This window comes from Carcharodon carcharias, chromosome 7 (assembly GCF_017639515.1).
Source record: "Carcharodon carcharias isolate sCarCar2 chromosome 7, sCarCar2.pri, whole genome shotgun sequence".
Taxonomy (NCBI): domain Eukaryota; kingdom Metazoa; phylum Chordata; class Chondrichthyes; order Lamniformes; family Lamnidae; genus Carcharodon; species Carcharodon carcharias.
In genome coordinates, this window is record NC_054473.1 from 5,076,836 (window position 1) to 5,104,008 (window position 27,173).

General features: G+C 47.4%; 1 protein-coding gene across 2 annotated transcripts in view; it reads right to left on the reverse strand.

The window, feature by feature from the left end:
- Positions 1–27,173, reverse strand: part of lamb2 (laminin, beta 2 (laminin S)) — a 231,545-nt gene that overhangs the window by 168,613 nt on the left and 35,759 nt on the right. For both annotated transcript variants that reach the window (XM_041192265.1, XM_041192264.1), the window contains exons 3-6: positions 19,277–19,412; positions 7,810–7,883; positions 4,528–4,716; positions 3,319–3,382 (exon numbers count right to left, since the gene is read on the reverse strand). In XM_041192265.1, coding sequence (XP_041048199.1) covers positions 3,319–3,382; positions 4,528–4,716; positions 7,810–7,883; positions 19,277–19,412 — 463 coding nt within the window. The remainder of the gene's footprint in view (positions 1–3,318; positions 3,383–4,527; positions 4,717–7,809; positions 7,884–19,276; positions 19,413–27,173) is intronic.

Sequence of the window (27,173 nt, forward strand, 5' to 3'; positions counted from 1 at the left end):
TGCCACAGGGATCAGTGCTGGGGCCACAATTATTTACAATACATATTAATGACTTAGATGAGGGAAGTGAATGTACTATCGCCAAGTTTGCGGATGACACAAAAATAGGTGGGAAGACAAGTGGTGAGGAAGACACACAGAGTCTACAGAGGGATATAGACAGGTTAAGTGAGTGGGCAAAAACTTGGCAGGTGGCATATAATGTGGGAAAATGTGAGGTTATGCACTTTGGCAGGAAGAATAGAGAGCAGAATATTATTTAAATAGAGAAAGACTGCAGAAAGCTGCAGCACAGAGGGATTTGGGAGCGCTCGAGCATGAATCACAAAAAACTAACATACAAGTTCAGCAGGTAATAGGGAAGGCAAATAGAATGTTGGCCTTTATTTCAAAGGGAATGGATTATAAAAATGGGGAAGTCTTACTAAAACTATACAAGGCACTAGTTAGACCACACCTATAATACTGTCATCAGTTTTGGTCCCCTTATCTAAGTAAAGATATACTGGCATTGGAGGCAGTCCAGAAAAAGTTCACTCGGCTGATCCTGGGTATGGAGGGATTTTCTTATGAGGAGAGGTTAAGTAGGTTGGGCCTGTACTCATTGGAATTTAGAAGAATGAGAGGTGACCTTATTGAAACATATAAGATTCTTAGGGGTCTTGACAGGGTAGATGTTTCCCCTTGTGGGAGAGTCTAGGATCAGAAGGCATAATCTAAGAGTAAAGGGGTGCCCATTTAAAACAGAGATGAGGAGGAATTTCTTCTCTCAGAGGGTAGTCAATCTGTGGAATTCTTTACCACAGGAGGCTGTAGGGGCTGGGTCGTTAAGTATATTCAAGGCTGAGATTGACAGATTTTTATTCAGTAAGGAAATCAAGGGTTATGGGGAAAAGGCAGGAAAGTGTATTTCAGGATTATCAGATTAGCCATGATCGCGTTGAACGGCAGAGCAGATTTGATGGGCCGTATGTCCTATTTCTGATCCTACGTCTTATGGTGAGATGGTTGGAAATCAACACTGTCTCTTTCTCCACTATAAGACATGGCATGTCTCAGCCAGAGAAGCATGAAATGGGAGAGGCAAAATTAGAACAGGGAAATGACGGATAACACACATCTGTGGGCACCAATAAGGACTGATTCACACTGAGCTGTGATGTCTCCACATACTTGATATCCTTAACTGATTAGCCTAATCTTGACTCTACCCATCCAGTCTCCTGAGAGAGGTTACCTACATTGCCTCTTGGTCTGGCAAAGCCATGATTTTAAAACTCTCATCCCTATGTTCAAATCCCTCCATGCCATCGCCCCTCTCTATCTCTGTAACCTCCTCTAGCTCTATGACTCTGAGATTTCTCCTCCAATTTGGACTTCTTGCGCATCCCTGATTGTCATCTGTCCAACTGTGGTAGCAGTGTCTTCAGCTACCTAAGCCCTAAACTCTGGAATTCCCTCCCTAAACCTCTCCACTTCTCTATCTCTCTCTCCTCTTTCAAGTCGCTATTTAAAATCTAGCTTTTTGAGCAAGGCTTCTCATAGCGTCAGAGAGGTCGACAGCACAGAAAAGACCCTTTGGCCCATCAAGTCTGCACCAGTCAAACAAGTGCCTAACTATTCTAATCTCATTTTCCAGCACTAGGCCCATAGCCTTGTATGCTCTGGCATCACAAGTGCACATCCAAATACTTCTTCAATGTTATGAGGGTTTCTGCCTCTACCACCCTTTCAGGCAGTGAGTTCCAGATTCCCACCACCCACTGGGTGAAAAAATTCTTCCTCACATCCCCTCTAAACCTCCTGCCCCTTACCTTAAATCCATACCCCCTGGTTATTGATCCTCCATCAAGGGAAAAAGTTCCTTCCTGTCTACCCTATCTATACCCCCCATAATTTTATACACCTCAATCATGTCCCCCCTCAATCTCCTTTGCTACAGGGAAAATAACCTCAGTCTATCCAATCTCTCCTCATAACAAACTCTACAGCCCAGGCAACATCCTGGTAAATCTCCTCTGCACTCTCTCTAGTGCAATCACATCCTTCCTATAATGCGGATTCCAGAACTGCATACAATACTCTAGCTGTGGCCTAACCAGCGTTTTACACATTTCCAGCATAACCTCCCTGCTCTTATATTCTGTGCCCCGGCTAATAAAGGCAAGTATCCTATATGCCTTCTTAACCACCTTATCTACCTGTCCCACTACCTTAAGGGACCAGTGGACATGTGCACCAAGGTCCCTCTGATCCTCGGTACTTCCCAGGGTCCTACCATTCATAATGTATTCTCGTGCCTTGTTTGTCCTGCCCAAGTGCATTACCTCACACTTATCCGGATTAAATTCCATTTGCCACTGATCAGCCCATCGGACCAGCCCGTCTATATTCTCCTGTAATCTCCTGCTATCCTCCTCACTATTTACCACCCCACCAATTTTCGTGTCATCTGCGAATTTACTGATCAACCCTCCTACGTTCAAGTCTAAATTGTTTATATCTACCACAAACAGCAAGGGACCCAACACCGATCCCTGTGGAACACTAATGGACACAGGCATCCAGTCACAAAAACACCCCTCAACCATCACCCTTTGCTTCCTGCCACTCAGCCAATTCTGGATCCAGTTTGCCAAATTGCCTTGGATCCCACGGGCTGTTACCTTCTCTGACTTTGTATCAAATTTTGTCTGATAACGATCCTATGAAACATCTAGAGGTATTTTACCATGTTATAGGGAGTGCATAAATGCAAGTTGCTGATAAAGGATGGTCCCTTGAGTAAGATACCAGAGATGGAACTGTATCCCAACAAAGAGGTAGCACAAGGGGGACAGGGAAGAACTCCAACACAACCAGATTTCAGTCAGATATGAAGATGCTAATCTTAGTTTGAATGTCAATTGGGAAGTGTGACTCTCTCTTACCTCCCCAGGGGACTAGTCTTCATGTGTGAGGTACAGGAAGAGGAATAGGCCATTCAGCCCATTAAACTTGTTCCACCAATGTTTTCCTCTGCCAGACTATTCACACACTGATGGGATCTCAAACGAGGACAGAATCCTTGGCTGATCTTTACCCACTGTTAATGCTACTCTATCCCAGCTACCAAATAGAAGGTGGAATTTGGGCCCTGCCCTTCCTGTGTGAATGGACAAACTTTCCTAGAAAAGAAACAACGTTCTTCCACTAATTGCTCCTTTCATGCCCTCAGGACACCCCAAGCAGTGATTCAGTTCTGAAGATCAGGTCACTGTTGTTTTTGGGTTTCTGCTTCACCTAGGAGCTACCATGGGTTATAAGCACAGAACTTACTCTGGATCTGAGGACTGTAGGGGTCTTCAATGGAAATCGCTGGGTCCAGAACTCTGTAGATCACCTGCAAAGCAAGAAAACAACTTTAATCAGAATGTAAACTGTCGCGAACAAGAAAAATGGAACTGCTTGAGTCAAAAATTGTTTTGACCTGGAGTGGTAGCTCACCACAATTGTGATCTGACCTCTTCGTGGACCCTTTCCCCAAGGACCCTCTCCCTGTACAGTCAGCTCCATATCGAGCCTTCTCTCCCTGTGGATTCCTGTCCCCATGGATCATGTGGGTGTCACGTTTCTCCCCAATTTAAGCTGTTACAATGAGAGATTAGGGGACCCCACCACCCCCCATGGAAAATTTTGCCCCAAATATTAAAAATAAAATGATTAAAAGTGAAAGAAAAGTGCACCACAAATCCAAAGTTTTGGGACAGTTTTGCAGTAGAAGTAACAGTGAGGCTAACAGCATTCACTGTTACTGACATAGAATCCAGGCATCAAATTCCACCGATCACACACGTGCACAGTTAAATGTGTAAATCAGGAGGTGATGTCCCATATGCCCTGCTCCTCCAGAACCTGCAGAATATCACTTGCTGAGAATCTCACCATTGAAATACACAAAATTACATGAAGATATTGTACTTAATAATATGCACAAAACACGCAGAAATGTTTAAACTTAGCCATTTCAATGTAAGTACCCATTTAATGGCAGGAGTGTGGGTTGCTGCCTCTTTCTGACTATCCCTGTGCGGGGTACAAGGTCTCATTCAGGGCCCTGCTCAAAGTGGCTGGCTGTGCCCCCAAAAAGGAGGGAAGAATTATATAACACCTTTCAGGTCCTCATGACTTTTACGGCCAATGAGTTCCTGTTACAACGTAGGAAATGCAGCAGGTGCAGAAAGCTCTCACAAATAGCAATGTGATAATCACCAGGTAAATCTGTGATGTTAGTAGAAAAATAAATGCTGACCATGGCGTCGGGGAGAACTCTCATACTCTCCTTCAAACAGTGGCTGTGAGATCTTTTTCGTACATCTGAGAGGGCAATGGGGCCTCAGTTTATGCCTCATCCAAAACACATCATCTCCAACAGTGCAGCAATCCCTCAGTACCGCACTGGGTTGAAGCCCTGAATGCAGAGAGGCAGGTCCAAGGAGCACACTGCACTCACTCACATCCTAAACAAGTGATTGTTTTGTCACTCACTTCTCCCTCAGTCGAAGGCTCAATGTCCGAGTAGCGCGATTCACAGATCACATCATCCACCTTTCTCAGGGGACCCCGAGAGATGTATGGGAAGTCAGTGGCACAATCATAACTGAAGTACCGATAGACCTGCCATGTGCGGCCAAAGTCTGCAGAACGCTCAATCAACATGGCAGAAGGTCTGAAGGTCTGTGGAGAGACAATATCAATTACACAGGTTACTCCTTCAAGTCTTTCCCTCCAATTTCCTCCCTTTCTTTGCTATTGGTGTTATCAGTACAACCGGTAATTCACCCAAGTGGCCACTCTCCACACAGGATTCAAGTGACCACTTTCCATTGGAGGATAAGGGGGTGCTGGGGTGTGGGGTTATAGGGCAGCAGAAACCCTGGTTTATTTCTCCCTCCTTAGACCAGAGGTGCTAGGGCCAACTTTAGTGTCCTTTCTCCTACATGAACTGATATCAGCTAATTTAGCACAGACCAGGGATTAAACCCAAGGCTTTTGCAGCTCACACCACATTGAGTCACTCTTGGAAAACACATTAAAGGAGTATTTTTAATTCATTCTCGGGATGTGGGCATCACTGCCAAGGCAGGCATTTTCTGCTCATGCCCAACTAGCATCTTGAGAAGTTTGCTGGTGGGCCTTTTCGTGAACGGTGGATGGTACTTTAACACATCTGGGTGTCTTGCTAGATCCACTTCAGAGCACAGTTAACCCTAGCGTACTGGACACCTGCTCACCTACCTAGTGTACTGCACATCTGCACGCCTACCTAGTGTACTGCACATCTGCACACCTACCTAGTGAACTGCACACCTACCTCGTATACTGCTCACCTACCTAGTGTACTGCACATCTGCACACCTACCTAGTGTACTGCACATCTGCACACCTGCTTAGTGTACTGCACACCTACACACCTACCTAGTATACTGCACACCTACCTAGTGTACTGCACATCTGCACACCTGCCTAGTGTACTGCACATCTGCACACCTGCTTAGTTTACTGCACACCTACACACCTACCTAGTATACTGCACATCTGCACGCTTACCTAGTGTACTGCACATCTGCACACCTACCTAGTGTACTGCACACCTACCTAGTGTACTGCACACCTGCCTAGTGTACTGCACATCTGCACACCTGCCTAGTGTACTGCACATCTGCACACCTGCCTAGTGTACTGCACACCTACACACCTACCTAGTATACTGCACATCTGCACGCCTACCTAGTGTACTGCACATCTGCACACCTACCTAGTGTACTGCACATCTGCACGCCTACCTAGTGTACTGCACATCTGCACACCTACCTAGTGAACTGCACACCTACCTCGTATACTGCTCACCTACCTAGTGTACTGCACATCTGCACACCTACCTAGTGTACTGCACATCTGCACACCTGCTTAGTGTACTGCACACCTACACACCTACCTAGTATACTGCACACCTACCTAGTGTACTGCACATCTGCACACCTGCCTAGTGTACTGCACATCTGCACACCTGCTTAGTTTACTGCACACCTACACACCTACCTAGTATACTGCACATCTGCACGCTTACCTAGTGTACTGCACATCTGCACACCTACCTAGTGTACTGCACACCTACCTAGTGTACTGCACATCTGCACACCTGCCTAGTGTACTGCACATCTGCACACCTGCCTAGTGTACTGCACACCTACACACCTACCTAGTATACTGCACATCTGCACGCCTACCTAGTGTACTGCACATCTGCACACCTACCTAGTGTACTGCACATCTGCACGCCTACCTAGTGTACTGCACAACTGCATGCCTACCTAGTGTACTGCACGCCTACCTAGTGTACTGCACACCTACCTAGTGTACTGCACATCTGCATGCCTACCTAGTGTACTGCACGCCTACACACCTACCTAGTGTACTGCACATCTGCATGCCTACCTAGTGTACTACACACCTACCTAGTGTACTGCACACCTACCTCGTATACTGCTCACCTACCTAGTGTACTGCACATCTGCACGCCTACCTAGTGTACTGCACACCTACACACCTACCTAGTGTACTGCACACCTACCTAGTGTACTGCACATCTGCACACCTACCTAGTGTACTGCACACCTACACACCTACCTAGTGTACTGCACACCTACCTAGTATACTGCATATCTGCACACCTACCTAGTGTACTGCACACCTACCTAGTGTACTGCACATCTGCACACCTACCTAGTGTACTGCACACCTACACACCTACCTAGTATACTGCACACCTACACACCTACCTAGTGTACTGCACGCCTACCTAGTGTACTGCACATCTGCACACCTACCTAGTGTACTGCACACCTACACACCTACCTAGTATACTGCACACCTACACACCTACCTAGTGTACTGCACGCCTACCTAGTGTACTGCACATCTGCACACCTACCTAGTGTACTGCACATCTGCATACCTACCTAGTGTACTGCACATCTGCATACCTACCTAGTGTACTGCACGCCTACCTAGTGTACTGCACGCCTACCTAGTGTACTGCACATCTGCACACCTACCTAGTGTACTAGACATCCGCACACCTACCTAGTGGACTGCACATCTGCACACCTACCTAGTGTACTGCACATCTGCACACCTGCCTAGTGTACTGCACATCTGCACACCTGCCTAGTGTACTGCACACCTACCTAGTGTACTGCACATCTGCACACCTACCTAGTGTACTGCACATCTGCATACCTACCTAGTGTACTGCACGCCTACCTAGTGTACTGCACGCCTACCTAGTGTACTGCACATCTGCACACCTACCTAGTGTACTAGACATCCGCACGCCTACCTAGTGGACTGCACGCCTACCTAGTGTACTGCACGCCTACCTAGTGTACTGCACATCTGCACACCTACCTAGTGTACTAGACATCCGCACGCCTACCTAGTGGACTGCACATCTGCACACCTACCTCGTGTACTGCACATCTGCACACCTGCCTAGTGTACTGCACATCTGCACACCTGCCTAGTGTACTGCACACCTACACACCTACCTAGTATACTGCACATCTGCACGCCTACCTAGTGTACTGCACGCCTACCTAGTGTACTGCACATCTGCACACCTACCTAGTGTACTGCACACCTACCTAGTGTACTGCGCATCTGCACGCCTCCCTAATGTACTGCACATCTGCACACCTAACTAGTGTACTGCACACCTACCTAGTGTACTGCACACCTACCTAGTGTACTGCACGCTGGCATACCTACCTTGAATGTCATGATGAGGTGGGTGAAATGGAATTCTGCCTCCAGGTCCAAACGTAAATGGACATTGGACATACCTGCGGGAAAGACAAATCCATCAGTCTCAGCGAGTTAAAGGGTTTGACCAGGTATGGGTGACGGGCTGGACCACACAGCAGATGTTATTCACTAGGACTTGAGAATAGAAGCAGCCTAGACTGGTAAGGTCAGCTGACTGTGGTCTGGAGAGTCAGATGAGCATAAAGTTGGAGATGCCTCAGTTCAGTCCTTAATGGGACCCATTGCACAAAATCACACCTAATGCAGATTGGACTGCCAGACTGACTCACGGGCTGCAGGATAGCTAAGCTCATAACTGGAAAAGGTCACACCGGTGCAATAAGGGACATTCTTCAACAGTTGAGACAGTGGAGAGGTTAGAACACACGAAACTAAATTGCACTTTCTAATCCCATGAGTGATATTATGTTTGATAAAGATTTCACATCTTTGTGACTGTCAGTTTTGGAAGTGTTACACGTCAGATTAGCTCAAATATCGTAACAAAACTGTAAGTGAATCACAAAGAACAGGAAAATCTTCAACAGAAAATATGGCCCAGAATCTGCTGGCAAATTAAGATAGACTTTCGGTCATTCACTGAGAACCCAGGTGCCTTCTTGCCCTTTCAACATTATTGTCAGCTCACATTCCCAGTGAATTACAGCACAAAATATATTTGAGTTGAAGAATGAGAAAAGGAGGTCCAACTCACAGGGACCAATGCAATCTACCCCAGGCCAGAAAACGCTGGGCCACTCTTCTCCTTCGATCCCCTCAATGAGGGTTGACTGAGATTTACAGCAGCTTCACTGTTAATATTCAGCAGACACGGGCTGATTTCCGACCTGATAAAGCTCGAGGTTATGGGTATTTCAATTGCAGCAATGGTGATAGTGATGGTTTGTCCACATGTCACACGCACTGTCCCTCGTACACACACCCGCACCACACACACGCTCCCTTCACATGCACACACCCTCCCCTCACACATATACACCCTCCCCTCACATGCACACACCCTCCCCTCACACATATACACCCTCCCCTCAAATGTACACACCCTCCCCACACACACAAACACCCTCCCCCAACATGAACACACCCTCCCCTCACACACAGACACACACCCTCCCCTCACACACACACACATACACACCCTCCCCTCACACAGACACACACCCTTCCCTCACACACACACATCCCCACCCCACACACAGACATCCTCCCCTCACACGCACACCCCCTCCCCTCGCACACACCACACACAACCTCCCCTCACACACACGCAACCTCCCCTCACACACACCACACACACACTCCCCTCAGACACACACACACACACCCCACATATACACACACACGCCCTCCCTGCACACACACACACACAACCTCCCCACACACACACAACCTCCCCTCGCACACACACACAACCTCCCCTCACACACACACACACACACCCTCCCCTCACACACACACACACACACACCCTCCCCTCACACACACACACACACACCCTCCCCTCACACACACACCCTCCCCTCACACACACACAACCTCCCCTTGCACACACACAACCTCCCCTCGCACACACCACACACACTCTCCCCTCAGACACACACACACCCACCCCACATACACACACACACACCCTCCCTGCACACACACACACACACACAACCTCCCCTCACACACACACACACACACACCCTCCCCTCGCACACACCACACACACCCTCCCCTCGCACATACCACACACACCCTCCCCTCGCACACACCACACACACCCTTCCCTCGCACACACACAACCTCCCCTCACACACACACACACCCTCCCCTCGCACACACCACATACACCCTCCCCTCGCACACACCACACACACCCTCCCCTCGCACACACCACACACACCCTCCCCTCGCACACACCACACACACCCTCCCCTCGCACACACACACCCTCCCCTCACACACAGCACACACACTCTCCCCTCAGACACACACACACCCACCCCACATACACACACACACGTCCTCCCTGCACACACACACACACACACACACACAACGTCCCCTCACACACACACACCCCCTCCCCTCACACACACCACACACACTCTCCCCTCAGACACACACCCACCCCACATACACACACACACGCCCTCCCTGCACACACACACACACACACACACACACACCCTCCCTGCACACACACACACACACACAACCTCCCCTCACACACACACACACAACCTCCCCTCACACACACACCCCCACCTCACACACACACACACACTCCCCTCACACACACACCCTCCCCTCTCACACACACACCCTCCCCACACACACACACACACACCCTCCCCTCACACACACACACACACCCTCCCCTCACACACACACCCTCCCCTCACTCACACACACCCTCCCCTCACACACACCACACACACACACCCTCCCCTTACACACACACCCTACCCTCACACACACACCCTCCCCTCACACACACACACACCCTCCCCTCACTCACACACACACCCTCCCCTCACACACACACACACCCTCCCCTCACACACACACACACACCCTCCCCTCACACACACACACATCCTCCCCTCACACACACACACACACACTCCCCTCACACACACACACACACTCCCCTCACACACACACACACACTCTCCTCACACACACACACACACTCCCCTCACACACACACCCTCCCCTCACATACACCCACCCCTCGTCACACACACCCTGCACAATTCTCCTTTTTGTTTTAATTTTTGTTGATATGTGACCATTGCTGGCTAGGACAATATTTGTTGCCCTTCTCTAATTGTTCTTGAGAAACTGGTGGTGAACCTCCTTCTTGAACCACTGCCGTCCATGTAAGCCTTGGTGAGTTGCTGCAGTGCATCTTGTAGATGGTACACACACTGCTGCCACTGTGTGTCGGTGGTGGAGGGAGTGAATGTTTGTGGATGTGGTGCCAATCAGCGGGCTGCTTTGCCCTGGATGGTGTCAAGCTTCTTGAGTGTTGTGGGAGCTGCACTCATCCAGGCCAGTGGGGAGTATTCCATCACACTCCTGACTTGTGCCTTGTAAATGCTGAACAGGCTCTGGGGAGTCAGGAGGTGAGTTACTCGCCACAGGATTCCTAGCCTCTGACCTGCTCTTGTAGCTGCAGTATTTTAATGGCTAGTCCTGTTCAGTTTCTGGTCAATAGTACATATGAACTATGAGCAGGAGTAGGCCATTTGGCCTTTCAAGCCTGCTCCACCATTCAATAAGGTCACAGCTCATCTGATTGTAACCGCTTGCCTGTCCCTGATAACCCTCAGGATGTTGATAGTGGAGAATGCCGGGAAGCCAGTGTTTGGGTATATAATGGGTAGCCAATCCCCTACCCCCACTGAACGTGGAATTCATCGTCTATGCCTTGAAACAGATAGGCAGTGGAAACACAGTTACATAATGTCGACAGAAGCAAGCATTTCCTGTGGTCGAGGAGTCAGGAACAAGGGGGCCATTGACACAGGATTAAATGTCAGAGATTTCAAACAGAGAGCAGGAGAAACCTCTTCACGTGGAGAGTTGTGAGGCTCTGGATTCACTCCCAGGATTAGTGTTTGGGGCAGAAACTGTGTCAGCATTGAGGATTGGATTGAATGGGGAGTAGGTGGGTGGTGGGGTGATGGGTAAGGGGTTGGAGGGAGATGGGAACAGGGTAATTGGACTTGTGCCTGTTTGCTCGAGTGGAGAGTAAACAGCAACATGGACAGGTTGTGCCGAATGGCCTGTCTCTGTTGTTATTTCCATGTCCAGGTGCTTCTAATCTACTTGGTGAGGAATTGCACAAGCTCCGTTCAATATCTAAGACCTGAGCTGAAGTAGCAAAGCATCACTCTCCCTGACCCCCGCTTCCCCTACCCCTCTCCTTCCCATTCCCCCACCCACTCCCCCTCTACCCCTTCCTTTTCCACTGCCCATCCCATCTCTCAAGCAGCAATGTCAGAAGCAGCTCTGTGACACACAGTCACAACCCCTGCGGCAAGAATCAGAAACAGTGTGGTTGCAGCTCTGGGTGTAGTAGGGGAAGAGAGGAGGGGAATGGAGGGATAAGGAGAGTAGAGGAGGTGTGCAGAAAGGAGAGAGAGAGAGAGAGAGGAGAAAAAGGTGGGGAGGTGAGAGGTGAAATAAACAATGGGGAGAGGGGAGGAGGAGGAGGGATTGGGAGAGGAGAGAGGAGGGAGAGGAGTGGAGTGGGGGAGGAGAGGTGACTGAAAAAAGACAATCACTCCTTTCAGCTAAAGGACCTGTGCACCACAAGGAAAACAAGGCAGGATAACACAAGGAGTGAACTGACTCAAGTTTGCCCTGAGAGGCCCCTCCATTTGGCACTCCCCTGCTCGATCATAATACAGACCTCATCAAGACTTGTTGCATGAAGGAATCTAGCCGAAACAAGACTGCGATTGAATCGCTTGCACACTGCTGCCACCTGACCCCGAACAGTCCCCAAACTGAACTTCCTGGCTGACAGACACCCTCCCCCGCCCGCGCCACCATCTCTCCGACCCCCATGGTTTCAGCTGCAGCTGAAAACTGACAATGCAGAGCGTTTCACTGCAGAACAGATTCCTTGGAATTTTCCATTGACGTATCGGGAGCATGCATTAAAGAATATTTCAGAGTTCCTTTCCGTAAATGCATTTCACAGAGGAGTGAATGGAAATGTAAGAGGGAATGAGTTCACATTATCTCCACTTGATCTGGCACAAGTGTGCTGAAAATACTTCAATATATAATAAGGCACTCTGTTATCGACCTCTGCTATCAATCCAGCAGCTGTGCCTCAGTGGGTCGCTGTCTCTCTTCTTGAAGGATGTGGGTTCAAACCCCACTCCTGAGACGAGCTACCTCCAGGCCAACACATCCAGAGCAGTACTGAGGGAGTGCTGCGCTGTTGGAGGGGCTGTCTTTCAGGTGAGACGTTAAACCAAGGCCCTGTCTGCCTTCTCAGTGAAAGATCCATGGCCACTATTTGGAGAAGAGCTGGCGCAGTCTCCCTGGTGTCCTAGCCTCAACGAACATCACTAAAGTCAGATTATCTATTCCCTATCACAGTAGCAGCAGTGTGTACAACTGTGGGACATTGGCACCAGTACTGGGGAAAGAGGGAGCTATTCCGTTCAGACAGGCTCTACTTGAATCAGGCTGGGTCCAGTGTCCTAGAGAATCGCATAACTAGGGTGGTAGATAGGGCTTTAAACTAAATAGTTGCATGGAAATACAAAAAATCAAAGTTTAAGGAGAGGGAAAGAGTGCAGATTAGTGACGAGGCTAATTGTTACCAAAAAGTGAAAGGAAGGGACAGAGTGTGTGAACGCCATGTTGCACCAAAGAATCATATAAGAGTAGGGAAAATTGACAATAGGGCAAACTTAAAGGCTTTGTATCTGAATGCGCGTAGCATTCAGAATAAAACTAATGAGTTAACAGCCCATATTGAGATAAATAGGTATGATTTGGTGGCGATTACTGAGACGTGGTTACAGGGGGAACAGGTTTGGGAGTTGAATATCCAAGGGTACTCAGTGTTTCAGAAGGATAGGCAGGAAGGAAAAGGAGGTGGTGTAGCTTTGTTAGTAAAGGAAGAGATCAGTGCTATAGTGAGAAATGATGTAGGCACTGGAGAGCAAGATGTAGAGTCAGTCTGGGTAGAAATAAGAAATAGCCTGGTGGGAGTGATCTATAGGTCCCCAAACAGTAGTTCAGCAGTAGGGCACAGTATAAACCAGGAAATATTGGGAACATATAAGAAAGGCACGGCAATAATCATGGGTGATTTTAATATCCACATAGACTGAACTAATCAAATTGGCAAGGGTAGCCACGAGGGAGAGTTCATAGAGTGTATTAGAGATTGTTTTGTGGAGCAATAAGTTGTGGAACCAACCAGGGAGCAGGCTATTCTGGATTTAGTTTTACATTATGAAATGGGATTAATTAATGATTCATAGTAAAGGGTTCTCCAGGGAAGAGTGATCATAGCATGATGGAATTTCAAGTTCAGTTTGAGAGCGAGAAACTTGAGTCCTACACTAGTGTTCTGGAGTTAAAACAAAAATAACTATATCGGCATGAGGGCAGATTTGGCCCTAGTGGACTGGGCAGGAAGACTACAAGGTAGGACAGTTAATGAACAGTGGCAGATATTTAAGGAGATATTCAGTTCCTCACAAGTAAAATATATCCCAATGAAGAAGAAAGATGCTAAGAAGGGAAGAAAGCATCCAAGGCTAAGCAAGGAAGTTAAAGATAACATAAAGGCAAAAACTAAGGCATCCCAAACTGCAAAGGTCAGTGGCAGGCTGGAAGATTGGGAAACTTTTAAAGGTCAACAAAGGGTTACTAAAAAAATAATAAAAAGAGCAAAAGTAAATAATGAAAAAAAACTAGTGCAAAATGTAAAAACTGATAGCTAAAGCTTCGACAAGTATAAAAGGAAAGAGAGCAGCTAAAGTGAATGTTGGTCCCTTGGAGACTGAGACTGGGGAGTTAATAGTGGGGAACGCAGAAATGGCAGAGACGCTTAATCAATATTTTGCCCCATTTTTCACAGTGGAGGACTGACCCCATACCACCCCAATAGTAACAGGTAGTGCAGAGGGTATAGAGGAGGAGGAACCTAGAACAATCACCATCGCTGGAGAAAAAGTACTGAGCAAACTATTGGGATTAAAGGGTGACAAGTCCCCAGGACCTGATGGCCTACATCCCAGAGTCTTAAAGGAAGTGGCAGTGGAGATAGTGGATGCATTGGCTATAATATTCCAAAATTCCCTGGATTCTGGAAAGGTTCCAGTGAATTGGAAAAATGCTAATATAACGCCCTTATTCAAAAAGGGTGGGGGGGGGGGCGCAGGAAGTAGGAAACTATCGACCAGTTAGTTTAACGTCTGCCGTTGGGAAATTGTTGGAATCCATTATTAAGGAAGTAGTAACGGGGCATTTGAAAAGTCAAAATGCAATCCATCAGAGTCAGCATGGTTTTATGAAGAGTAAATCATGTTTGACGAACTTGCTAGAGTTCTTTGAAGATGTGACAAGCAAAGTGAATAATGGGGATCCTGTAGATGTAGTATATCTGGACTTCCAGAAGACCTTTGATAAGGTGCCACACAAAAGATTAATACACAAGCTAAGATCACACGGAGTTAGTGGTAATATATTAGCTTGGATATAGGATTGGTTAACCAACAGAAAGCAGAGTCAGAATAAATGGGTCTTTTTCTGGATGGCAAGCTGTAACTAGTGGGGTGCCACTGGGTTCGGTCTTTGGGCCCCAACTATTTACAATCTATATTAATTACTTGGATTCAGGGATAGAAGGTACTATAGCTAAATTTGAAGATGACACCAAAATAGGTGGGAAAGTAAATTGCAATGAAGAAATAAGAAATTTACAAATGGATATGGACAGGTTAGGTGAATGGGCCAAAATTTGGCAGATGGAGTTTAACGTGGATAAGTGTGAGGTTGTCCATTTTGGTCGGAAGAATAAAAAGGTGACTTATTATTTAAATGGAGAGAAACTTCAGAATGCTTCAGTGCAGAGGGATCTGGGTGTCCTCGTGCATCAATCACCGAAAGCTAGTCTGCAGGTACAGCAGGTAATAAGGAAGACAACTGGAATTTTGGCATTTATTGCTAAAGGAATAGAGTATAAAAATAGGGAAGTGTTGTTGCAACTGCACAAGGCATTGGTGAGACCGTACCTGGAGTACTGTGCACAGTTTTGGTCCCCTTACTTGAGGAAGGATGTGGTTGCATTGGAGGCGGTTCAGAGGAGGTTCACTAGATTGATTCCAGAGATGTGGGGCTTGTCTTATGAGGAGAGATTGAGCAGGTTAGGCCTATACTGGCTAGAGTTTAGAAGGATGAGAGGAGATCTAATTGAGGTACATAAGATGCTAAAGGGGACGTGGAGCGGATGTTTCCCCTTGTGAGGTATTCTAGAATGAGAGGCCATAATTTTAGGCTAAGGGGTGGTAGATTTAAATCAGAGATGAGGAGGAATTACTTTTCTCAAAGGGTCGTGATTCTGTGGAATTCACTACCTCAGAGTTCAGTGGATGCTGGGACGCTGAATAAATTTAAGGAGATGGACATTTTAAATTCATAACGGGTTGAAAGGTTATGGGGAGAGGGCGGGAAATTGGGGTTGAGGCCGAAATGAGATCAGCCATGATTGTAATGAATGGCAGGGCAGGCTCGAGGGGCTGAACTGTCTCCTCCTGCACCTAGTTCTTATGTCCTTATGTACAAGATGCACTGCAGCGACTCACCAAAGCTCCTTAGACAGCACCCTCCAAACCCACAACCACTACCATCTAGAAGGTCAAGGGCAGCAGATAGATGGGAACACCACCACTGGGAATTTCCCCTCCAAGTCACTCACTGTCCTGACTTGGAAATATATCGCCGTTCCTTTATTGTCACTGGGTCAAAATCCTGGAACTCCCTCCCTATCAGCACTGCAGGTGTACCTACACCACATGGACTGCAGCGGTTCAAGAAGGCAGCTCACCACCACCTTTTTAAGAGTAATTAGGGATGGGTAAAAATTGTTGGCCCACATCTCATGAAAAAATAAAAAACACTATTTGTTCGCTGTTTGTGGAATCTTGCTGTGCACAAATTGGCTGCTGCATTTCCTACATTATAACCATGACTACACTTCAGAAAGTACTTAATTGATTGCAATGCTTTGGAAAATCCTGAGGTTGTGAAAATTGCTATAGAAATTATTTAAACATTCTGCAACATAGGCTAATTGGCTGAGGTGATGTAGGGTGGGAGGAGGTCCTGGGCAAATTGGAATCCATCAAAATAAAAGGAGGAGATGTGAAATGGGTGCTGATTCACTATTCAACATGATTGCACAGTCAGAATTTATCCTAATGTGAAGGTGTGTGTGTGTCTGTGTGTGTATCTGTGTAGGAATGTGAGTGTGTTTCAGTGTGTGCAAGCAGATGTATGTTCAAGAGTTTGTAACACTATGAATATATCAGTGTGTGCAAGAATATGTGTTTATGAGTGCAAGTTGTGTGTAAGGGAGAGAGGGTTTGTATGAGAGTGAGTGAGAGTGTGTGTGGTGTGTGTTTGTCAGGGGGATGGGGGTGTGTGTGTTTCAGAGGGGGTGTGTGTAAAAGAGTGTGTGTGTGTGTGTGTGTGTGTGTGTGTGTGTGGGGATGTTATATGTGGAAGGGATCAGACCTTGGTTGTTAGGCCATCCATGTTCCAAAATGCTGCTGACACTCAGTCCACACAGGAAGAATAAGCTCCTGGTAACAATACAGAGTGTACCTCACAGAATCCCTGGGGAGAGAGAGATTCTGAGAGAAATCCTTGGCTTGGGGCAGGCACTAATATTTAAATACTCTGCTCCACCACCAGTATTCCATAGGGAAGAGATGGAAAACAACTGCAAATAACTTTCTTGAGGATTAACTGGTGTCTGGGAACAGTGGTGAGGAAAGGAAAGGCTATACTGCCTCTCTGTGAATGAGAATTCATTGCTGTGAACAGTAGACATGCTCTCGGTGACCCGGTAACTAACAAGCCTCTGCCCAAACCCAATAGATATATATTTTTTTCTGATATGTGGTAATTCTGGCCCAGGCACTTTCTGGCATATTCACACATTCCAGAGAGAGAAACAGGAAGACGAGAGTGGCCAAATACTGTTTGTTCCGGGAAGGAACATCCTCACACACTGACCCTACTGTTCCCTCAAAACTGGGCCCAACACACAAACATCTGTGCATGCCCATTAATTGGACAAGCGAAGAGACACACTTTCTGTTGCTTGTTCTCTGTAACTCCCTTTCCCCGCCATCTCCTGAAGGCTGAGACTTGCCAGGAATCAGATCCATAGAACGCTGATCTGCAAGACTGCAAGGGTTAGCTAGGTTGATCCATCATTTAGCTGAAGGCACACTATCCAGTGGTGGGGTAAAGAGGGCTTGGGATGCATAAGACACCAGTATCAAAATGCAGGACAGTTCAAGGCGAGGGCTGTATTAAGGATGGACATAGGGAGGGGTGAGCCCCTGGAGGGATTTAAACAAAAGGACAGCAGTTCAAAATCTGAGATTATGGGGGACCAGGAGCCATTGTAGGTCAGTGAGCACAGAGGTACTTGCTGAGAGTTTGGATATGGGCAGCAGAGCTTTGGATGAGTTGGACTTTACCAAAGGTGCAATGTGGGAGGCCAAGCAGGAGAGCACTGGACTAATTGAGCAAAGAAGCAGAAAGGCATGGATCAGGGTTAGGATTAGGATTAGCTGTAAAGAAGCTGAGGTAGGAGTGGAGCGGGATTACACGTTTGTATTGAAAAGGATATTGGGCTGAAAGCTCAGTTCAGAGTTTAGTTGGATACAGTGGTTGAGAACAGCCTAGTTCAGCCGGAGAGATGGAGTCAGTAGCTAGGAAATGAAGTGAGGGTGGACACTGAAAAAAAATGGCTTTGGTCTTCCCAATATTTAACTGGATGAAATTTCTGCTCATGTTGTACTGGATGTCAGACAAACAGCCTGATAAAACAAGTACAATGGAGAGAGGTGGCGGTGGGTTCAAGTTGAGTGTTGTCAGTGTACATATGGAATCTGACTCCATGAATGTAAATGATGTTAATGATGGACAACATGGAGATCAAGAAGGGGAAGAGGCCAAGGCTGGACTCATGGGGGGCTCCAGACAACAGAAGAGACACATTGCTGAAGATTCTCTGGCTACAACTGGGAAGAATATGCAGTCCCACACAGCTAAACAATGGAGAGGAACTGGGAAAAAAAAAAACAAAAAAACTGCGGATGCTGGAAATCCAAAACAAAAACAGAATTACCTGGAAAAACTCAGCAGGTCTGGCAGCATCGGCGGAGAAGAAAAGAGTTGACGTTTCGAGTCCTCATGACCCTTCGACAGAACAGAAGGGTCATGAGGACTCGAAACGTCAACTCTTTTCTTCTCCGCCGATGCTGCCAGACCTGCTGAGTTTTTCCAGGTAATTCTGTTTTTGTTTTGGAGAGGAACTGGGGATTGGTGACAGAGAACTTTTGTAACAGTTGATCTGTTTTTGGTTAAGGTTTGAAGGATGAATATTAACCAGGTCACTGGAGACAACTGACTGCTCCCTTTTTGAAACTGCTTTGGAATTAATAACACTGCACATCCCACATTCTAGTGACCACACACCCCAGAGCGTCAAGGGGAAGAACCCAAACCCAAACCCAAACCCTTATGATTCAGAGCCAAGAGTGCTACCAGCCGAACCAAGCTGCCAGTTACAGTGAGGTCAGGGCTGCCCTAACACCTGATTCTTCCCTCACCGTCACTTTACCAGAAGCTTAAACAGACTCACCATTCTCCGATTGCCACCAGGCTTTCTTACGATACTGCGCAAAGGTTGTAATCACATTTTCCACTCTATGGCTGTTAGGATTTCGCAATCTGTCATACGGTTTACGGGAATCGCAGATGAAACATTTTTTCTCATCCTGTTCAAGATCAAACAAATAAATCATTGGGATAGAATGGGTCTTGAGCAGTGGACAAATCAGGTGCTAGACAATTATGGTCTGATTTACAGCAAGCCCCATTTTCACATTCAAGCTGTCGTCAGTTTTCCATAACTGCCCATGACCCATTTAAACCCCGTTGTACAAAAAGAAGCTAAATATAATTCCAACTCTGGTGTAGGTGCTGACTCTCCCTGGGATACAGTCCCACACACACTGACTCTCACTGGGATACAGTCCCACACACACTGACTCTCACTGGGATACAGTCCCACACACACTGACTCTCACTGTGGTACAGTCCCACACACACTGACTCTCACTGGGGTACAGTTCCACACACACTGACTCTCACTGGGGTACAGTTCCACACACACTGACTCTCACTGGGGTACAGTTCCATACACACTGACTCTCACTGGGGCACAGTTCCACACACACTGACCCTCACTGGGGTACAGTTCCACACACACTGACTCTCACTGGGGTACAGTTCCACACACACTGACTCTCACTGGGGTACAGTCCCACACACACTGACTCTCACTGGGTTACAGTTCCACACACACTGGCTCTCACTGGGGTACAGTCCCACACACACTGACACTCACTGGGATACATTTCCACACACACTGACTCTCACTGGGGTACAGTCCCACACAATCTGACTCTCACTGGGGTACAGTTCCACACACACTGACTCTCACTGGGGTACAGTCCCACACACACTGACACTCACTGGGATACAGTCCCACACACACTGACTCTCACTGGGGTACAGTTCCACACACACTGACTCTCACTGGGGTACAGTTCCATACACACTGACTCTCACTGGGGTACAGTTCCATACACACTGACTGTCACTGGGGTAGGGGTCCCACACACACTGTCTCTCACTGGGGTACAGTTCCACACACACTGACTCTCACTGGGGTACGGGTCCCACACACACTGACTCTCACTGGGGTACAGTTCCACACACACTGACTCTCACTGGGGTACAGTTCCACACACACTGACTCTCACTGAGGTACAGTCCCACACACACTGATTCTCACTGGGGTACAGTTCCACACACACTGACTCTCACTGGGGTACAGTCCCACAGACACTGACTCTCACTGGGGTACAGTCCCACACACACTGACTCTCACTGGGGTACAGCTCCACACACACTGACTCTCACTGGGGTACAGTTCCACACACACTGACTCTCACTGGGGTACAGTTACACACACACTGACTCTCACTGGGGTACAGTTCCACACACACTGACTCTCACTGGGGTACAGTTCCACACACACTGACTCTCACTGGGGTACGGTTACACACATACTGACTCTCACTAGGCTACAGTTACAGTCCATCTCATTATTAATGCTTGAGAGTTACAATGAGCGCTTACAGGATATTTAACCATAGGAAGCATCATAACCGAGCTCAATCCTGTCTATGTACAATATCCACCTCTTTATCCTTTCCATCAGGAGTAACTGGGTCGGGATCAAGATTCTCCTATCATTCGCTTGTCCTCCAGCTGTGTGGGGAACTATTGCTTAGTTCATGGTTGACTAAGCTAAGGTAGAACAGGAGACTGGACAACATTATCCAGCAGGGATAGACATCCTCCCCTTCCTCCATGTCTCCTGTTGACACCTTCCCTCCCCCTCATCGTGCTGTCACTGGAACAAGCAACCAAAACTTTTCTGTACAGATCTGCCCCCAGGTAACCCAAAGGAAATCTCCCCTCAGTCATCCTGGTTATAGGTAACCTATTGAACCCTGATAGCCCCCAGCTAAAGATCGCAACCTCCAACTGAAGCTCATCACAAACTGGATCCCTCCATCTAATTTCAGCATCGACTTGCTTAATCCCTGAACTCTGACCAACAAAATGTCTTTCCATTGTCCACTTTATCTTTAATGAATCCTATTCACCCACTTTCCCAATACTCTGTCCATAAATATAATGTGAACAGACTGGTAACAGGTCAAGTATTGGTAACGGTATTTCTTACACTCACCGCCCCACCACACTCACACAGACACACCCACATGCGGACACACCCACACGCAGACACACCCACACGCAGACACACCCACACGCAGACACACCCACTCGCAGACACACCCACTCGCAGACACACCCACTCGCAGACACACCCACACCCCCACGCAGACACACCCACACGCAGACACACCCACACGCAAACACACCCACACGCAAACACACCCACACGCAAACACACCCACACGCAGACACACCCACACGCAGACACACCCACACGCAGACACACACTCACGCAGACACACACTCACGCAGACACACCCACGCGCAGACACACCCACACGCAGACACACCCACACAGACACACCCACACAGACACACCCACACAGACACACCCACACACAGACACACGCACACAGACACACCCACACAGACACACCCACACAGACACAGTAACAGACAAATTTATCTCCACACAGAACCAACCACACTCGCATTCACACACAAACACACACACACGCAAACACACGCACACACAAACACACGCACACACACACACAAACACACACACAAGCACACACGCGTACACACACACAAACACACACGCACACACACACTCATGCATATTTACACACAGACACTGCCCCATCATGCCCCCACAGCCCCACATTTGCACACAGGCACAGGCACCCATCTCCTCTTCTCAGGCAGTCCCTGAGGATCGAGGACAACTCACTTCCCCTCCGGTTGGATGGGTTCTGAGGTGGCTGATAAGTCCAATGTACGATCTGCAGGCTCTGCCACATGTGCGGCCAGTGGTGTTTGAAGGGTCGGATAGATGAGCGTTGGGAGGTTTGTGCGCTCTCTCCGACACCTCGGCCTTATCTCTGCACATTCCCGATGAAGTCTCTCGATGTATTCGGTATCTTCCCGAATGAACCTTCTCCATTCTGATCGGACACAAGCCAGGATCTCCCTTGAGTCAGCGGGTATGTTTGACCTCTTCAGGGTTGCTTTGAGGATATCCCTAATGCATTTCCATTGTCCTGGCAGTCTCCTGCATGACTGAGTTCCAAGTGGGGCTGTGGCTCCGGGAGTCCGGAGCAGGAAATGAGTGACATGTCCTGCCCAGCGGAGCTGGTTTTGAGCGATTAGTGCCTCGATGTTGGGGTGGGTTATCTTGGAGAGGATGTTGCTGTTGGACCACCACTGTCACTGGATTTAAAGGAGATTGAGAAGGCCCCACCGGTCGTATTTCCCCGGTGCTTTGAGGCTCCTGCTGTAAATTGTCCAAGTCTCTGAGTCCATATTGGACAATCTACACACCCACACAGATATAATCTCACACACACTGTTATCACCGATGCAGTTGGTAAAGCTGAGTTAGTGAAAAATCCTAGAGGGATACTTTAAACAACTGTCATAACCTATAATTTTAAGTGTTATGTTTGAGATGCAACTCTAAATTCAGGAATCAGACCAACAGTTCACGAGGTTTCACATTAAACTAAATGAAACATTTTATTAATTTATCGGTTAAAAAAAAAATATATATATATATATACACGGCCACAAATTACTATGATCATAACTTTTCACAAATTGCCAAACTAATCTCCATTAAGGCAACAGCAACCCACAGACTTAACCAGACACTAGGCAAAGCATTTTCACCTACAAATTCAAATGAAGTTCTTTTCACTTTGGTTCCTTGCAGTAACACTGGTAGGCTTACAGGCTTTGTCTTACATCGCCTCTGCTCTGTACACACGAAAACTGCTAAAGTTATACCTACCACTCCCATTGAATGTTAATTCTCATTGTATCAACAACCTCTGAACTAAACCTCTCTAACAGTAAAACCCCTTTCATAGTACCAATTTTATTAGTAATATAGACATATGGCTTGGTATCTGCTAGATAGATGTCAGTTTTCACGCCATTTCTTGAATGCTCTATTCAAAAAATGCAAATGCCCTCTAACTGTCTTACGTATCAAAACTAGTACACATCAAAGCACCGAGACTAGTTGGCTTTAATCCAATTAAGACACAGCCACAGACTAAACTTCTATTTTAAAAGAAAACTATTTTCCAATAATATTATATCCATTAATAGCTTCATGACAACACATACACACAGACACACACAGTGTGCCATATACAAGATGCACTGCAGCAACTCACCAAGTCCCCTTCAACAGCACTTGCCTAACCCATGACCACTACCAGCTAGAAGGACAAGGGCAGCAGACACATGGGAACACCACCACCTGGAAGTTCCCCTCCAAGTCACTCACCATCCTGACTTGGAAATATATCACCGTTCCTTCACTGTCACTGGGTCAAAATCCTGGAACTCCCTCCCTAACAGCGCTGTGGGTGTACCTACACCACATGGACTGCAGCGGTTCAAGAAGGCAGCTCACCCCCACCTTCTCAAGGAGAAATGGGATTTTCCAGCGATGCCCACATCCTATAATGGTTAAAACACACACACTCTCACACACACTCACACACACATCGGGGCATGGCACACACAGACACAAACACATCTACATGTACATCCTGAAACATGAGGGACACACAGGCACACCACACACCCCTCCAGGGTTGCCCTGGTGTCCCAAGGAATTAAAGATTAATCCTTAGGATACTCCTGGGAGTGAAAATCAAATAAAATTGTCTTTTAAAAATTTTCTTTGGACACTTTGGCCCAGATTTCCACCCCCAGGGCAGCCGCACAGAGTAAGGAGATTTCCTGGTTTGTCAAACCCGGCCTTTAAAAAGATCCACCCACAGATCAGATTTTCGTTAGGGGGGGTGGGGGGAGGGGCGGGCTGAAATAGGAGTCGAGGTGGGTGACCCCGGAATGAGTGCAGGGACTGTCTGCTGCAGAGACAGGCTGGGTGGAAGACCTGCCCCTGTGCTCTGGCACTGGCCTTAAAAAGGTTTTAAAAAGAATCAAACATAAAACACCCTCACTCCTCATCTGCCCCACATACTCCCTATGCCAACCCATGCCTCCCACCCACCCTCCATGGCCCCTCATACTTCCTATGCCATTCCATGCCCCTCTACCCACCTCATTAACCCTCGCATACCCTATGCTATCTCATGCCCTTCTACTCACCCCCATGACTCTTTATAGCTCCAAGCAACTTAGTGTCAATTCATGCCAACACATGACCCCACCCACCACCCTTTGCCCTTACGCCCTCCAGGCCAACTCACCTAGTGTCCTTGGAAAGTTCCTTGACAGCTTTGACAGTTCCAATGAGTTTGTGCATAAAAACATGTTTACCTTTAACAATCCAAGGGGCACCTTATCTCTTCTCGGGTACCCTGGCTATCCAAATGAATCCACCAAATTCAGGCCTCCTCTTACCTGGTCTAATCTGCATACTCCAGGTTTCACACTCCTGGTGATTTAAATGGCCAGCTGTCTCCGTAAACCACGCATGCATGAGCCCCAGCCCCAGCCCCAGCCCCACAAAGATGGGAAATGCTAAATTTGGGGGCAGGTCTAAGAAATTTTGGGCATTTCTGGGATTTTTGCCATGACAGAGAGCCTCGATGTCACGGTGAAAATCTGGGCCCTATAAAAACATTGGTGATTGGGAACAAAGTCTGTTTGACTACAGTTCAGAATGAACTATTTAGGTAATGTAATATCTATTTGCTTCCCTATGGGCTCTGGAAAGGCAGAGTTCTAATGAGGACTGATGAGTTAGACAAGCAGTGGCAGGAGTGTGGGGGTTGGGCGGGGGGGAGGTAGGTAAGGGACGACAAACATGGACGTGTCCTTCAAACAATGTGGGGAGAGTGGGAATAGTTGGAGGTGGGATGTCATGTGTTGAAGCATTGAGCCAGATTTGGCAATGCCAAATATGTTCACGACCCTCCTTCTTTGGACAGGAGGCACCTGGAACAGGTGACTGGTCTCCTGAGCATGAGAGCTGGCAACTCACAAGAAATGCTTTCTGTACATTATGGTACAAGGGACTGGCATAGAAAGGGTTAACATGGGCCTGAGTACACTACCGCCCACACTATGATGGAAGGGAACACATGACCCGAGTCTAGAGGACTGTCTTGTACTGGACAGAGACGTGTGTAGAGGCAAACATGGAGGCAGCTCCAACTTCAACCTTATACTGTGTATACACGTATATAGATACAAGTAGTTAATAAACACTACAAGACTCAGAACATCTTCATGAGGCCTACCGAACTATACACATCTTACAAACATGGTAACAACTATCGGAACAACCCAGAACCTCACAGAAGCTGGAGAAGGAATTTAAAATCTGGGAGATTGGAAAAGCAGCGTTCTAACCTAACAAAATGTACCAGAAGTGAACGTGGAGAAGGAGATCACCAGAGAAAAGCTCCATAGCAGGACTGGACACTGAAGGTAGAAATAAAACTCCAGGCTGCAGCAGGAGACTTCTTGGTCAGAATGGCTTTAAAAAAGCTTTCAAGTCAGCAGCAGTCAGAATTACCATTTTAAAACGTACCACGAGCAGCCCTAGTCCCGAGTCAGCGCCTGGTTACACGGCAGCGCCTGGTTACACGGCAGCGCCTGGTTACACGGCAGGTCAAACTCACTCTGAACGAAAATCTTTTTAAAAAAATAATCAATAGTTAAAAAAAATCCAGAAAAGGCCAGGAACTGATGGTTTCGCAGCCCGAAAATACTTAGAATCTCCAAGGGAGACTCGGAAAGGTCGATCCAAGGAGTCAATGCTGAAAACCTAAAACACAGAAATCACAAACCCGGGAGCCCGCCAAAACCGACAAACACGGGAAACCTCACTGAGAAGAAGCGGACGGCAGCCATCCTGGATTTCCGAGCAGCATTTAAAGCTAAACATATTATTAAATTTTAAATGACCTTGGATCAAAAATCTACCTTACCAGGCCAGTTTGGACACATCCAAGGTCCAGACCAGTCACAAAATTTGGGATGTTGGAGAAAGAGATTCCTTAGATACATGACTGCTTCAGGTCCAGACAAAAAGACAGAAGCTGAATAGGTTAACACGTTGCTTTATTCAGTAGGCCCAATAACCGACAACACAATAGCTAGAAACGGAATCAACGGATCCTTAGCAAAATTTGACGAGGTTTTAAAATCATTTGACACATATTTTAATCTGAGCAGTAACAAGATCCTTGTTTAACAAACGTGTCCAACAGCCAGAACCTGTTGACTCCTTTATTAAAATGAGCTGCACAGAGTGGCTGAAGGCTGTGACTACGGTGACCTGAAACCAGAGCTAATCAGAGTCAGAACTGTTGCTGGAGCAGCGGACGATGCACCCTCAGACATGCGTCAAGCTAAGGAAGATTTGACTCTTGAAAAGACCATTCAAAAATTGTCAGCCAGTCCGGAATCCATTCACAACACAGGTCCATCTTAAGGGGCAAAAGTAAGCCATGGGACAGAGCAAGCCCCACTTCCAGCTGGTAAAACAGCAGTGGAGCTGGGACACTCCAGGCCAAGGGAAGCAATACCCTAACCAACCACTAGAGGGTGGGCAACCATGCCAGCGCCATGGAGCCAAGTGGCCCCACAGGAGTGACCAATGTCCAGCAGTCTCAGCACGATGTTTTAATTACAACTGCATAGGACACTTCGGAAAGCTATACAAAGCTAACACAACCAGACACACAGGTGATCCCAAGACAAATCACAAGGGCGAGGTACCACACCAAGAGGAA